Source organism: Dictyostelium purpureum (genome assembly GCF_000190715.1).
Source record: "Dictyostelium purpureum unplaced genomic scaffold DICPUscaffold_90, whole genome shotgun sequence".
In the NCBI taxonomy this organism is placed as follows: Eukaryota; Evosea; class Eumycetozoa; order Dictyosteliales; family Dictyosteliaceae; genus Dictyostelium; species Dictyostelium purpureum.
The window spans coordinates 61380-76426 of NW_003519427.1; the positions used below are offsets into that span (position 1 = coordinate 61380).

The 15047-nt window shown below is 23.9% G+C and overlaps 6 protein-coding genes across 6 annotated transcripts; 4 read left to right on the forward strand and 2 right to left on the reverse strand.

Annotated features, from left to right (window-relative positions):
• Positions 1 to 968: 968 nt before the first annotated feature.
• DICPUDRAFT_78011 (uncharacterized protein) lies at positions 969 to 1412 on the forward strand (the record flags this gene model as incomplete). The annotated part of the gene is made up of 1 exon (XM_003287093.1): positions 969 to 1412. The coding sequence occupies one exon, from the start codon at positions 969 to 971 to the stop codon at positions 1410 to 1412; it is 444 nt and encodes a 147-aa protein (XP_003287141.1).
• Positions 1413 to 1639: 227 nt separating this feature from the next.
• DICPUDRAFT_151224 (uncharacterized protein) lies at positions 1640 to 3416 on the reverse strand (the record flags this gene model as incomplete). Its single annotated transcript, XM_003287111.1, has 3 exons — positions 1640 to 2486; positions 2556 to 3155; positions 3241 to 3416. 3 exons carry the CDS (start codon positions 3414 to 3416, stop codon positions 1640 to 1642), a joined length of 1623 nt encoding a protein of 540 aa, XP_003287159.1.
• An 830-nt stretch (positions 3417 to 4246) lies between these two features.
• Positions 4247 to 5077, forward strand: DICPUDRAFT_151225 (uncharacterized protein; the record flags this gene model as incomplete). The annotated part of the gene is made up of 1 exon (XM_003287094.1): positions 4247 to 5077. One exon carries the CDS (start codon positions 4247 to 4249, stop codon positions 5075 to 5077), a length of 831 nt encoding a protein of 276 aa, XP_003287142.1.
• A 169-nt stretch (positions 5078 to 5246) lies between these two features.
• DICPUDRAFT_78014 (uncharacterized protein) lies at positions 5247 to 6616 on the forward strand (the record flags this gene model as incomplete). Its single annotated transcript, XM_003287095.1, has 3 exons — positions 5247 to 5390; positions 5474 to 5995; positions 6068 to 6616. The coding sequence occupies 3 exons, from the start codon at positions 5247 to 5249 to the stop codon at positions 6614 to 6616; spliced, it is 1215 nt and encodes a 404-aa protein (XP_003287143.1).
• A 108-nt stretch (positions 6617 to 6724) lies between these two features.
• On the reverse strand, positions 6725 to 7441 carry DICPUDRAFT_78015 (uncharacterized protein; the record flags this gene model as incomplete). Its single annotated transcript, XM_003287112.1, has 2 exons — positions 6725 to 7021; positions 7094 to 7441. The coding sequence occupies 2 exons, from the start codon at positions 7439 to 7441 to the stop codon at positions 6725 to 6727; spliced, it is 645 nt and encodes a 214-aa protein (XP_003287160.1).
• A 1067-nt stretch (positions 7442 to 8508) lies between these two features.
• Positions 8509 to 14590, forward strand: DICPUDRAFT_78016 (uncharacterized protein; the record flags this gene model as incomplete). The annotated part of the gene is made up of 8 exons (XM_003287096.1): positions 8509 to 8859; positions 8939 to 9052; positions 9119 to 9364; positions 9429 to 10088; positions 10167 to 10553; positions 10627 to 11195; positions 11272 to 11857; positions 11924 to 14590. The coding sequence occupies 8 exons, from the start codon at positions 8509 to 8511 to the stop codon at positions 14588 to 14590; spliced, it is 5580 nt and encodes a 1859-aa protein (XP_003287144.1).
• Between the last annotated feature and the right edge of the window lie 457 nt (positions 14591 to 15047).

Here is a 15047-nt window from a genome sequence, read left to right on the forward strand (position 1 = left end):
GCGACATCATTTTTAAATTAAAATAATAATAATTTTTAACTAATATTGCCACTATAGATTTTATAATAATAGTTTTTATTATTAAATTTAAAAACTCCACTTTAAGGAAAGTATAATAACTATATTTTTTTATTTTAATATTCATTCCTTGAGTACTATAATTGTTCAATTTTATTATTCAAATAATATTATAAGAAATATTAGATAATGGTTTCATTATGGGGTAGAGGAAACAAAAAATTTCTTATCATCAATAATTAATAATAATTAAAAAAAAAAAAAAAAAAAAATTTTCTATTTTTTATTTTTTAAACAAAAATTTATTTAAAAACCATTTTTAAAAATAATAAATAAATTGGAACATATGAAGAAGTAGAACTGTTCAATAAACCTCAATGCATTATCAAAAAGAACAATCAATCTAATTAAGATATGGAAATAAGAGATAATAAAATGGGAAATAAATTATTCATAATTCGTGAATAAATCTTTCTTAATAAATAAAAAATAAACAAATACACTAGTGTACATTTATATTTATAATTATTTTAACTCTTTACTCATTTATTTATTTATTTATTTATTTTAAATCCAAAATTTTATTATTTTATTTATTTATTATTTTTTTTTTTTTTTTTTAAGTGAAGATTTTTAAAGCAAATGATTTAAATTAACCAGTAATGTTTATAATACATAACCACCGGATAACTTTATAATTTTACAATTCGAGAGAATTATTATTCTCTTATTTTTTTTTTAATTCCACATAAAAACTTTTTTTTAAAAAATTTTAAAATTTCCTCTAAAAATAAAATTTAAAATTATTTCTTAAAAAAATTTTTTAATAAAAAAAACTATAAAATGATGGATTCTCAATGCTGTTATTTCATTAATTAACAAACTAAAAAATAAACAAAATAAATATATACTTAATATTAATAAATAAAAAAAACTATATTAAATCAAAAATGGTTAGAATTATTACTAGAAGATCAAGTCACTTACAAAAAAGAAATAGAGTTCAATTATGCAATTTAAATCAAGTTCTTTATGGTTCATCAAATTGTAGAAAAACATCAAATAATATGAATATTAGAAAAAAGGTTTTAAAATCCAAAGATATTCCAAAAATTAAAAAAGAGCCAAATGTAACCACCACATTAATTCCTACCAAAATTGCTATCATTACACGTTCAAGTAAAATAAATCCAATTTTAAACAACTTTAATTACAATGTCAAAGAAGAACCACAAACAAATAACTGCAGTGATAATAATACATCATCGGTATCCCCACAAAAGCCAAAACCAAAATCAAAGCCAATCATCACCAAAATCTCAATTGTAACACGTTCAAATATAAAAAAAAATAGAGAATTTATTAAAAACTATAATAAATTATTTAAAATATAATACATAATAATATAATAATATAATAATAATAATAAATAAAATGTAAATAAATATCTTTGTAAATAGAAATTATATAATAATTAGTTTTTTTATTTTGGTCACATAAATGTTTAATTTATTTTATTTTTTTTACAATATTGCTACAATTATTTATTTGAGTTTTTTTTTTTAGATTAGATTATTAGATGGTTTCTATTATTATTTTTTTATTTTCATTTACTTGAGACTTAAAGACTTAAAGAGATATTTGACCAATCTTCCCAGTATTGCTTTGCTTTATTTAAAATATTTACCCAATCCTTCATAACCTCTTCAGTTTCAGCAGCTAATATTAGAGTGTGTTTGGGATGAACCAATTGGAAACAATGGACATAAGGTTTGAATTTTTTATCTTTTGGTAAAATTTCGATAGATTTAATCTCGAGTATTTGTAATTCTCCTTGAGGTTTTGGATCGTTGTTGTATTTATAGTAGGATAAAAGATCACGCTCAACAGAGAACCAACGAGTTTTCCAACTCTTCATTAAACCATTCATCTTGAAAAGGAAACCAGTTTTAGTGGGTAATTGATCGAATTTTTCACGAAGCGCATCTTCTGCCATAAAATCTGGATAGACATACTTTAATAACCAATTTTGACTTTTTGAACCATTTAAAAGGAAATCTGTAGTGGTCGATCGGATCATTCCATCTACTAATGTTAAAACCTCCTCTGGCTTTAATGGACGATTGTTGTAGAGAATAGTTTCGATTTTTTCACGAATTTTCTTTTGGGCTACTGCTGTTGACTCTTCACCAATGGTAACTCCACCAATTTCTCTTGATATTTTAAATGTACAGAGATAATAACGTAATGCGTCTACTAGATCACAAAGCTTTGTTTGTGATGCTCTATCCGATTGATCTTCCAACACTTTACCACTGAACCATAATACTGATGCTATATCGATCGATGGTACTTTATAACATTTGACTCCCATTTGTATAAATGAATCAATTGTACTTTTAACTTGATCATATTTTTCAATTTTTACATAGGTTAAAACTAATGATTCATAAATTAATTTTTCTTCCCTAAAAAAAGAAATATATATTAATATAAAACATTGATAATATATATAAAAATAAATAACCAAAACTTACTTTAAACCTGAATTATTTAAAATTTTTAAAATTTCTTGATATGTTTTTATTGCGTTTAAATACTTTTTATCATTCAATTGTAATTTTGACTGTTCCATTGATAATGAAATGAGTGCTTTTCTAATTTCAGCAGTTCTTTCTTGTGATTGGTTGCTTGTATCTTTGAGGGATTCAAAATAAATTTTTTGTAAACATTGATTGCATTCCACTAATGTATTGATAAGGATATCATTGACTTTAAATTGTTGTTTTTGTTGTTGTAGTTGCAATTTCTTTTTTAGTACACTTGATTGCTCTGTAATTGAAACTATAAATTTATTGATATCTAAAACTAATTGTGAAAACGTAGTGTAACCACCCAACGCTTTACCTTTGAATGATCTTAAAAATACTTTAGATGATTGTTCATACTGATAAAACTCTAACATTGATAATGATAGTAAATCCAAACATATACAAACTTCATTACTATCTTCTCCATATAATATTTCTCTAATGTGTAAAGATTGATTACCAAAATGAATTGAATCTTCATATAAATTACATTTTCTACAGCTATCTGCCAATATATACATTAAATATCCACAAATTGGTGATTCCCTAAAGTGTTTTTAATTGATAAACATATTAATATTTAAAACTAATTTATCATAATAGTGTATAATGAATGAATAAAGATATTTACTTTACTACAACCTCTTCTATTGCTGGTAATAAAGTTTTTAATGAATTTATTTTATTTATACTATGATCTTCTAAACATGTTTTAATGACTTGTGTAATAGTTTCTGCATATTGTTGTTGTTTTTTCATAAATCTTTGATTGGTTTCAATAGTTTTATTTATAAATGTTTCCGCCATTATTTATTTATTTATTTATTTATTTATTTATTTATTTATTTATTGTTATATTATTGTATTGTATTATTATATTATTGTATTGTAAAATTGTATTGTAAAATTGTATAATTAAAACTATTATTTAAAGAGGATGAGATTAATTTAAAAATATAAATTATTGACTGGGGTATCGTTGATTTATGTGTATTTTTTTTGTGTTTATTTATAATAAAAAAAACTTTTTTGGTGGTGGGTTGTGTATGTATAATAAATAGATGTATATGTGTGTAGTGATATGTTTGGTGATGTGTGTGTGTGGGTGTTTTTTTAATAATTATTAAAAAAAAATTTTGAATAGCAAAAAAAAATGAAAGTTTATTTTTTTTTTTTTTTTGATCAATTAGTGTAAAAGAAATAAAAATTAAAAAAAAAAATAAATTTTTTTTTTTTTATTTTTTTTTATTTTTTTTATTTTTTTATTTTTTTTTTATTTTTTTATTTTTTTTTTTTTATTTTTCTTTTAATTTTTGAAGATTTTTTTTTTGAATCGTCTTTATGAGCTAAAAAGTTTAATTATAATAACCATAACCAAATCATATCTTTTTTTTCTTTATAAAATTTGTTTATTTCAAACTTTATTCAAAAGATATTTTTCTTATGTAAGTTTTAATTAATTATTTTAATAATACCAAAACCAAATATTTTGGAATAATATCCGCATTTATATATTTGTTTATTTTTTTTTTTTTTTTCAAAATTAATTTTATTTTTTTTTTTTTCAAAAATTAATTTTAAATTTTTTTTTCAAAAATTAATTTTTTTTTTTTTTCGAATTTGTTTAAATATCAACAATGTCACTTTATAATGAAATAATACTTCCAAATATCCAAAAAAATAATTTTTTCTTAGCATCAGTTGTTTTAAATGCATTTGAGACAAAAGCTACTACATCCAGCAAAGAAAACTCATTGCAGATAATCAAAAGAATTTCAACTCAATCAGATCAAATCAAGAGTTTTTTAAAAAATATTGGTAAATCTTATTTAGTATTTGGATGTGGTGCATTAATCAATATTGCTCATTTATTTGGAGCCAATACATTTATTAAAGATAATGATACAAGATACAAATTCCTTGTCACAATATACGAAATTGATTTTCCAATTTTCAACTATTTCTCAAGTTTGTTATTTGTTGAACAAGAGTCACCAAAAGTATCACTTTTTGAAATTGTAAAAAATAAACCAAAACAAACCATTACAAACTTGGTATATTTTGTTGGTATCAATATGATTCAAAACCGTTTTGTAGATTTTGTCAATAATTATCTCACAGAATACTTTGTGGACAATTACCAAGATCATGAAATGTCAGATTCTAAAAGATTACTTTTAAAAGCCATCTATTTAGTACTCTCAAACCAAATCGCTTCCATTGCCTTTAATTCTGCCATTTTTTCACCATTTATAAATATTTCAAACCAATATTGCAGAAAATTAATCAACTCATCAACAAACGAAAAAGATGAAAAAGATTCATTCGACTTTGTAAAATCAAACCCAATCTATGTTATAAATGACCTCTTCAAAACCAAAGGATTCTTTAGTGGTTTTTATTCAGGTGTACTATTTACAGTTTTATCTAGTTCATTAAAATCTTTTTGGAACGAAACCCAACAATAAATAAATAAATAAATTAATAAATTAAATCAAAAATGTATTCAATTAATTTTTTTTTTTTTATTTTTCGTTTTTTTTTTTATTTTTTAATTTTTTTTTTTAAAATTTTTTTTTTTTTATTATTTTTTCATTTTTTCATTTATTTACTTAAACTATAAATATATTAAAAACAATGGAAGAAACTTGTGATATTTATACAGCCAAGGTTAAGTCATTAGGCAAGACCTCACCAGCCTCATTAAACTCCAACAGATCTTTAGTATTAACCAAAAATGAATCGATAGTGGCAAGTGAAAATAAGATTATTAAAGTTAAAGTAAGTATTATTGTTTATATCTATTATTTGAATATATTACTTATCACTTACTAATATAAAAATTAAACATTTTTAATAAATAGGTCGATTTACCAAAAATTGAAAAAAAAATATTTTCTAAAATTAAAGGTATACCATCACCATTTAAAATTGACACAGTCGAAGAGAAACTATACGAAACTAAATTAAAGCATGAAATCCAATCAATTTCATCAACAGAGGATAATAAAAGAGTATCAGCTATTGATTCAAGTGGTAGCTGTTGGATTGCAGACTATCATCAATCAGATTTAGTAAATTCATTTACAATTGATTCATCAAAGGGCGAAAGTGATGGATTTACAGAATTAGGTTGGGCAGGTTTGTCATTCAATACATCGGATCAATCTATTTTTGCAAGAACTCAATTCTATCAAAAAAGAATCGAAATTTTTAAAGGTGATCAATTAGCACAATCTATTCAATTAATCCAAAATCCAACCCAAATCCAATATTTTAATCACGAAAAATCAAATAGCGCTCTTTTAGCTGTTACTGAATTTAATCAATTAAAAATTTATGACCCAAGACAATCAACAAATAATTCATGTATTCAAAAGTTTACCGTAGGTGTTTATTAATAAATATATATATATGTATTATTATTTTGTAATACTAATTGTATTTTAATTATTTAGCCATCAACTAATTGGTTATATTCAATTGGTATTTCAACAAACTTTGAATATATTGCAGTAGGTGGTGCTAATAGAACAGTCAGTGTTTTTGATACAAAGAAATGGAGCAATTGTGGTAATTGGAAGAATTGTTTAAAATATGAAATTACATCAATTCAATTTTCAAATAAAAATCCTTCAATCTGTTATGTAGGTGGATTGGATTCAGAGGTATTAGCAGGTGAATGGAATGGATCAAGTGGTGTCGATCATTTTACAGGTTTAAGAGTAGACTCTAGATGGTTAGGTTTATCAAAATTAAAGAATGAAGAGTTTATATTTGGTTTTACAGGTTCATCTTCCATTTATTATATAAATAATTGCGAAAAGTTATTCCAAAGCACTTATAAAACAACAAACAGCAGAAAAAGCCACACAAACATAAACGAAATTTTTAATGACCAAAATACTGAAGATTCATCCATTACAGGTAAAGCTAGAACATTACAAGATTCCCCAAAAGGTGTTAAACACCCATCAAAAAAATTAAAGAAAGAAGACAACATATAATAATAATAATAATAAAAAAACCATTGACAAATTGTGTAATTTAATATTTCTTTTTTTCTTTTCTTTTTGTCTTTTAACCAATATAAAACTTATTTGTTTATTTATATTTTATTTATTAAGTTTTAAAATTGAATTAAATAACTTTAATCTTTCAGATACATAACTTGAATTTTTTAAATTTTCCAAAGGTTTCAAAGTCCACATGGGTATGGTTGTGTTTAATTTGTCTGTTGTCAGATTTGGGTTCAATTGATTGGAGGATGGGTCCATATACTCTTTAATATCGTCGAATAGTGTTTTCTTCATTTGGAAATCCTGTTCGAAATTATTAAATATCATTGTCATAAATTCGATTAGATCCACAATCGAGATTTCTGATTTGCTCTTGCCTCTATTTGAAATTAACTAAATTAATAAATAAAACATTAGTAATTTTAAATTATTTCCCAATTGAAACATAGCTTTTAGAATACTTACATTGATATCATTTAAATTATTGATTTGATTAAGAGTGTTTTTCGAAATTTCCAACAGATCGTTCATTTTATTTAATTTGTTATTTACATCTTCTACTATCGATTTGATAGATTCGATAGGCTCTTTAATTTTAATTAGTATTTGACCATTCTTGCCACTACTGCTGTTTGATGTAGATAATGAAGCACTTTCATTACCATTATTTCTTTCGTTTGGGGATGGTTCAAACAATTCTATTATTCTATTCCAATATTTTTCTGATTGGTCATACTGAAAATTAATTTCTGTTAATGTGTCTTGAAAATCGTTATAATTATTTTGAATATTTTTTAATACATTTTCATCCATAATAACTAAAAAATTATAATAATATTAATAAATTTTAATTAATTAATATTATAATAAACACATTATCAAGAGTAAAAATAAAATTCGAATATGGCTTGGCTTGACATTCACCCCCACAAAATATTTTAAAAAAATTAAAAAAAAAAATTAAAAAATAAAATTTTTTTTCTTTTTTTTTTTTTTTTTTTTGCAGATTGGATACAAAAAAAAAAAAACAAGGGCAATATCATATTATATCTATCTTTTATTATAATTATATTAATATAATTGGGATTATTTTATATTTAATAATAATAAATAAATAGAATATAATAAAATATAGAAAACAAAAACATTTATTGTAAGTAATTACAAAAATATAAAAAACACACCAAATTTAAAATTTTTTTATAAAAATAAACGATTATACATTACAGTCCAATTTCTTTATTTAATTCAATAGGAAATTTAATTATTAAAAACAATCTTGTTGAACAAAAATAAATAATTTAAAAAATAATTAAAAAAAATTGAAAAAAAAAAAAAAAAAAAAATTTAAATTTTTTTATATTTTTTTTAAATTTAATTATTTTTTTTTATTATTATTTTTTTTATAAATAAATTTATTAATTATTACCTTTTTTTCAGCAACACCATCAAATTAAAATATTTTTCCTCTATATCTTAAACACATACATACGGTCAAATAGATGCTTAGTTTTAAAATATAGAAATAATCTTAATGGTGTGTCTTAATATAATTCATAAAATAATTATATATAAAATAAGATTATAATAACAATAATAATAATAATAATAATAATAATAATAATAATAATAATAATAATAACCATAATTATTTATTAATTACCTAAAATAATAATAAATAATAAATAATAAACAATACAGTATAGTTCATTCTTTAGAAACTCATTCAAAACACTCACACTATTATAGTTTTAGATATGATTTAAATTCCTTATTTATTTTGTTAAAAAAGAAGAGAATATATAAAAAAATCAGATATATACATATACCATATAATAATAATAATAATAATAACAATATATAAATTAAAGATATAAAAAATGAATCCACAACAACACCAACAGCAACAGCCTATGCAGGTTCAGCAACCACCAATTCAATCTATACCACAGCAGGTCCCAATAGCAGCGCAACAACAGCCACAGGCTTCAATTACACAACAGCAGCAACAAATTAGGAGACCAGGTCAACCACCAATTCATCAATATCACTCACAAACACAATTAAATAGAAATAATGGTTTGAAGAAATATGAAATACAAAGACCTGATAGAAAGGATTTAGGTCCAGGTTTGGGGCCACCCGATTTTTATCCTTTAGACGAAAATGCAGAGGAAGATACATTAACACAAGCTTTTATTTTAGGAGGTTTTTGTGAAATTATTAAACATGTAAGAAAAATAATAGATTTATATTTATATTGATTTACCACGAATTTTTACTAATTTTAATTACTTTTTTTTTATAAAGGATGAATTTAAATCATCAAGTGCAATATTTAAAAATTTAGATTTTCCAAAAGCAAAAGAACAATTATTACAATCAATTTATGAAGTTGAATGGAAAAAGAATTCTACCCAAAAGGTAATAATTTTAACTTTTTAAACAATAATTTTTAAACTTTAGAATATTAATCAATTTTTTTTTTAGACTCAACAAAATCTACCTACAATGAATAAAAATGCAAATAAAAGAGCAGTACCAGAGCAAAAGGCATGGTCGGCAAGTCATAGAGAGAGCTGGGTATTGAAATTGGCAGGTAATGAGCCATTACAAAAACTAGCATCATCTGTACCACATGGTTACAAAGGTGAGACTTTATTGAAAATGTTTTTAGATAATCAGGTTCCTTTAGTTAGGGCCACTTGGTATACAAAAATTGTATATGGTAATATGGTAAGTTTTAACTATATTTTAAAATCCTTTTTTTCTTTTTTTACTAATACCAAATATATTATAGCCAAAGCATAAAACAGTAGAGCCTTCAAATGATTGGACAAAAACTATAGTTCAAAGTTTATTTGCATTAATTAGAAATACAACAATTGAAAGCAATACAAAAAAACCATTACAACAACAGCAGCCAAATGCAGTCACAAATAGCTATACAGGTATACTTTATATTGAGAGATTAATAAAGTGGAATTTTACAGAGGGACTTTTAAATAGAGATTTATTTTTATCGATGCTTATTGATCATCTAAATGAAACCGATAGACCAGAAGAAGCAGTTTTAATATCGTCCTTATTATTACAATATTCAGATACTCTTATTTTATCGACATATCACTCATTAAAGTTTTTAACTAAAGCATACGAAAAATTAATAAAAATTACAGCATCACCACAACATCTTTCTGTATCATCATCATCAAAGCACCATCAACCACAACAACCAATTCAACCAGTACAACCAATTACTCAAGCAACTCAATTAAATTTACAAATGTCACCACCAAACCAAAGAATATATTCCATGCTCTCAATTATAGCAAAACAAATCTCTATGAATTTACCCGATACATTCATGTCTTTTAAAAATTTTAAAGAATTACTTTATTTGATTTATCCACAAATCATAATAAACAAAATCGAATATAACCAACTAATGTTTCAAAATGTAAGCAAATATTATTATTATTGTTATATACAAAAAAAAAAGTTATTTAATAAAATACTAATAATATTTTAAATATAGAATTTAAAATTTACAGTTTCACCAGAGTTTAAATGGATTTCTAAATACTATTCTGAAATTAATAAAATTCAGCAACAGCAGCAACAGCAACAATCCCAAAACAAAAATCAATTTCCAAACAATATTTTAAATCAAAGATATAAGGGTTTAAACTATTCAGATTTGATTAAGTCTTTGGATAAATTTTATATTGGTTATGATCTAAGATTATTATATCAAGAAATATTTAATGATAACCATATATCATTAGAAGATGACAAAGAGAAAATTTTATTGATTTGTGAATGGGCCTGTACATCGTCTAGAAATTATCCATTTACTTTTTTATCAGCATGTTCATTATTAAAAATTTATGAAAGAAATCTGTTAATTAAATTTAATAACTTGGTAAGAAAATCAAAATATTACTATAATAATCAATAATACGAGTAATCATTTTACTAATATTTATTATTTTTAGAATCATCCATTACAAAATATACTGGTTCAATTTTTAGAAACTTTTAAACCAAACTCGATAGAATTGAATAAAATTTGGTTCTTTTTTTCAGAATTAATTAGAAATGAAATTTTTTCACAAAATTCATATGCAAGATATATAATTTCAAGGGGTATTTTAGAGGAAACTGATTATTTATCATCAAAAAATTATAATGGAATCAATCAACACACAGATAATAGTAGTAATAATAAAAACAATCAATATCATAAAATTTATTTAAGAGAATTCCCAATTTTTAATAAGAACGATTTCCCATCATTTGAAATTCACCAACAAAGAAACCAAAGAAGAACCATATTGTTCCCAAATGCTTCAAAGTCTCAAGAAGAAATTAATAATATGGAGCAGGTTAGAAATTCGATAAAAAGTTTTGTTTTGGATATATACAATTTAGATTTCAATAATACATTAGATAAAATATTGATAAAGTTAAGATCTTTATCATATTATAGTCAAATATCTTTAACTGAATGGTTGTCACTCTGCATTAGATTAAATTTTAATAATAATAATTTAAATAATAACGAGTAAGTTAATTATAATAATTAATATAATAATATTTTATGTAAACTAATTTAATATTTTAATTTTTAATTACTTTAGATTATCAAATAACATTAATTTAACCAAAGGCTTTAGACGATTTTCATTCCCAATAACAAAACCATATATTGAAAAAATCTTTTTATTGATGGAATCAATTTCAAATTATCATTCAATTTTACAATGCTTATTAGTATTCTGGAATCATTGGAATTTAGCAAAAGATCTCCAAAGTTTTATATTTTATACAACCTATAGATTAGAGTTATCATTTATAACATCAGACCAATTTATAACATTACTAGATACAATTTATAAGAAGGTTGTTAAAAGCAGTACCAAAGGTGATGATGATGATTTCAAAAATCGTGATGGTGATGAAATGGAAGACGACGCAGATGAACAAAGCGACCAAGAAGATGACGATGGAGAAGATGAAGACAATGATGAGGATGATGATCAAAAAATGAAAGAAACTCAAGAATCAATGGCTATTGATTCTGAGGGTAATAATAATAATAATATATGCGGAAAAACTTATGTAGAATCTTATTTGTACCATATAATAAAAAAATATCAATCTATTAAATCAGTTTCAACCTGGTTAAAAAGAAGTAATATTAACTGTAAATTTAAAAAAGATTTTGTAAGTATTTATATTAAAATAATAATAAAAAGTAAAAATTATACTAATATAAATTGTTTTTTTTAGAATAATATAAATAATATAAATAATAATATTGACAAAAATGAAATTAATAATGATTGTAAAGAAATTATTAATAAAGCATTAAATAATAATATAGAGCAACAAGAAAAAGAACAAGAAACAATTGAAGAGCAATTAAAATGGTTAGATGATCAATTAAACTCAAATGATAATATAAATAGCTATTTAAATGAACTAAAAGTTAAATATACTGATAGCCTTCAACAGTATCACAAAGAATTATATTTAGAATTATTAAATACAATTTTAAATTTTAATTTAAATGAAAATAATTTCCTTTTATTTATAAAGCAACAAATGGTACTATCACAAATCATATGTCAGTTTTCAATTGTTATACCATTTTCAATCACAAATGAAAAAGAATTGTTTTTAAACGAACTAAAGAATTATCTTCAAGTTAACCTCGATAACGGCTCCATCGGTAACGAAGACGATAAGGGTTTCCTTAAGATTATTGTATTTTTAATCTCCTTGGTTTTAAATCAGTACTGTGATATCTATTCAATTGTAGTTTACTCAATCTTGCCATTATTACAATCAAACCAGGTAGTAGAGAGCAATGCCAACGTTTTGTTTTTGATTAGAGCCGTCCAAATATTACTCTGTAATGATATTACCTATCTTAGTAGTATGGTCCTATGTGATAGTCAAGGTGATAATAATAAAATTAAAGCATCCATCGATCATCTCAGTATAAGATTAAAGATGATGAACAAATCTAAGGTTTCCACATACTTAGAAATATTCCAAACATTCTGTAAGCTTTATAATCACTACGAACCATTGTCAAATCCATCCAATAGTAGTACACATTTAAAAACATTTCAAAATATTTGTTCGATTTTAACCGATCCAGATTCAAAATTCATATTCCTTTCAGAAAACTCAATTGAAAAAATTAAAGAGCTCAATTTGAATCCAATCGAAACCAGATATTTATTTTATTTAATTTTAGGGAATGTTAGACACCAACAACAGGAAGAGGAAGAAATGAAGCAAGAACAACAGGATTCAAGAATTATCATTGAATATGAACCATTAAAATTAGAGAATTGTTTAAACTATTCTTTCAAAGTAATAGACTCCACACTTACAAATTCCTCAAACTGCTATTGGAATATTTATTTGTCATATATCGGTTTAAAACTTTTATTAGATGAATGGAAAACCTTACCTTTGCTCACAATGATACAGTCACCATCAACTACTACAACAGCAACCACTACAAATACTAACTCTTCAACACCAATGTCAACAACTCCACCTGTTAAATCCCCTAATCAATCACCACTATTACAATCAACGGATTTATTAAATTCAAACAATAATAGTAAAGCCAATGGTAATACCACACCAACCAATAACATAATTACATCACCAAGTAATAATTGTGAAACTTTTTCACCAGAATCAATTATAACTCAATTTATATTATTACATTTTGAAGAGAATAGAGGTTGGGAAAGAGTATTTATCTATGAGGATATATTTTTATTATTCCCTCAAGTCAGAAATGAACTGATAAAAATAACCGTATCGATTTTAGAGTCACAATATCAAGAGTCTAGCTTTGACCAACCATTAGTAAATTTACCACTAATCAATCATATTAAACAAAATTTACCAATCAATAATTTATTAAAACAACAGCCACAAAAGTATTCATACATTTTAAATCGTCCACAATCAAATACTACTAGTGACTCATCAGATGAACTTAAACGTTTAGATAACCTAATGTTTCAAGAATCTTTTACAGATATAATCATTCATATACTATCTACCTTTGAGGACTCTAGTAATATCGTCAGCTGCTTTATCCTTTCAATTTTCAAACAACTTTCACTATTTTTCCAATTCTCAAAACCGTTCGATGTAATTAATCTTGAACATTCATTATCCGAAACTATTATCCAATCAATCGTTGTAAGAATCACATTTTTAATAACCCAAATCAAAATTACAAAATCAATTGTAAAATCATCAAACCAAAAATTGGAAGAGGTTTCAATTTTATTATTAAATCTATTATCAAAATTCATTATACAATCAGAAGATGAATTCAATTTGTTTGACCCAATTTTAACAATTTTAGATTTATTAATTTCAGATAAATTTGAACAACCCACTCCTCTCCCTCCACCTCAACAGCAACAACAGAATGATCAAAAGAATTCAATTAAAAAGAAATTACATGAGCTATATCAAAAAATTAAATCTAATTTCCCATTGACCCTTCAAAACAAATTAGAGAAACAATTATCATTCCTAACTTCAAACCCATCTCCTCCACCATTTACAATCATACATCCAGCATGTTTAATAGCTTGCAATGTTAGTAGCACCAGTAGCTCTGCTAATTTAAACACTTTTACCCCACCATTGGGTTCTGCTCAACCTTCCACCCCACCTCTAAGCTCTACCCAACCAGTGCAATCTATTCAAACCCCACAATTAGTTTCGAACATTCAAGATCTTAAATCAACATTCACACAAATGGATCCTTGGACTCTTTTAGAAGATTATTCTGAAACTCCTCTTTCTCCCTCGATTTATGGTGGCATTAAAATAGAAAGAAAAGAACTCACCTATATTAAATCAACTTTTCCTTCAAAAAATAGTGGTGGTAGTAAACGAACCAATTGATCAACAACTTTAACTCAAAGAAAAAATCAAATATCTCAATATCAAAGTCAAAACAAAAGTAGTAATAAACAACATAAGCCACCAATACAACAAACATTATCACAACCAATACAACCAACTTTACCACCAACTCTACAGCAACAACAATTATATTTAAATCAACAACAACAATTACTGCAACAGCAACAACTATTACAACAACAACATATTTTACAACAACAGCAACAGGTTCAAAATCTAAAAAGAAATTATAATAATCTTTCACAACCTAACCCAATTTCAAACAATCAAAATCAAAATGCTCCAAACATTATTCCGAATAATAGTAAATCTAAAAAAACCAGAGCATCCTAAAAATAAAAACGATATAATATTAATGATTGCGAAAATTGTTAATATTTTTTTTTTTAAATATTGACAAAAACTTATATATCATTTTTATTTTTTTTTTAGTTCA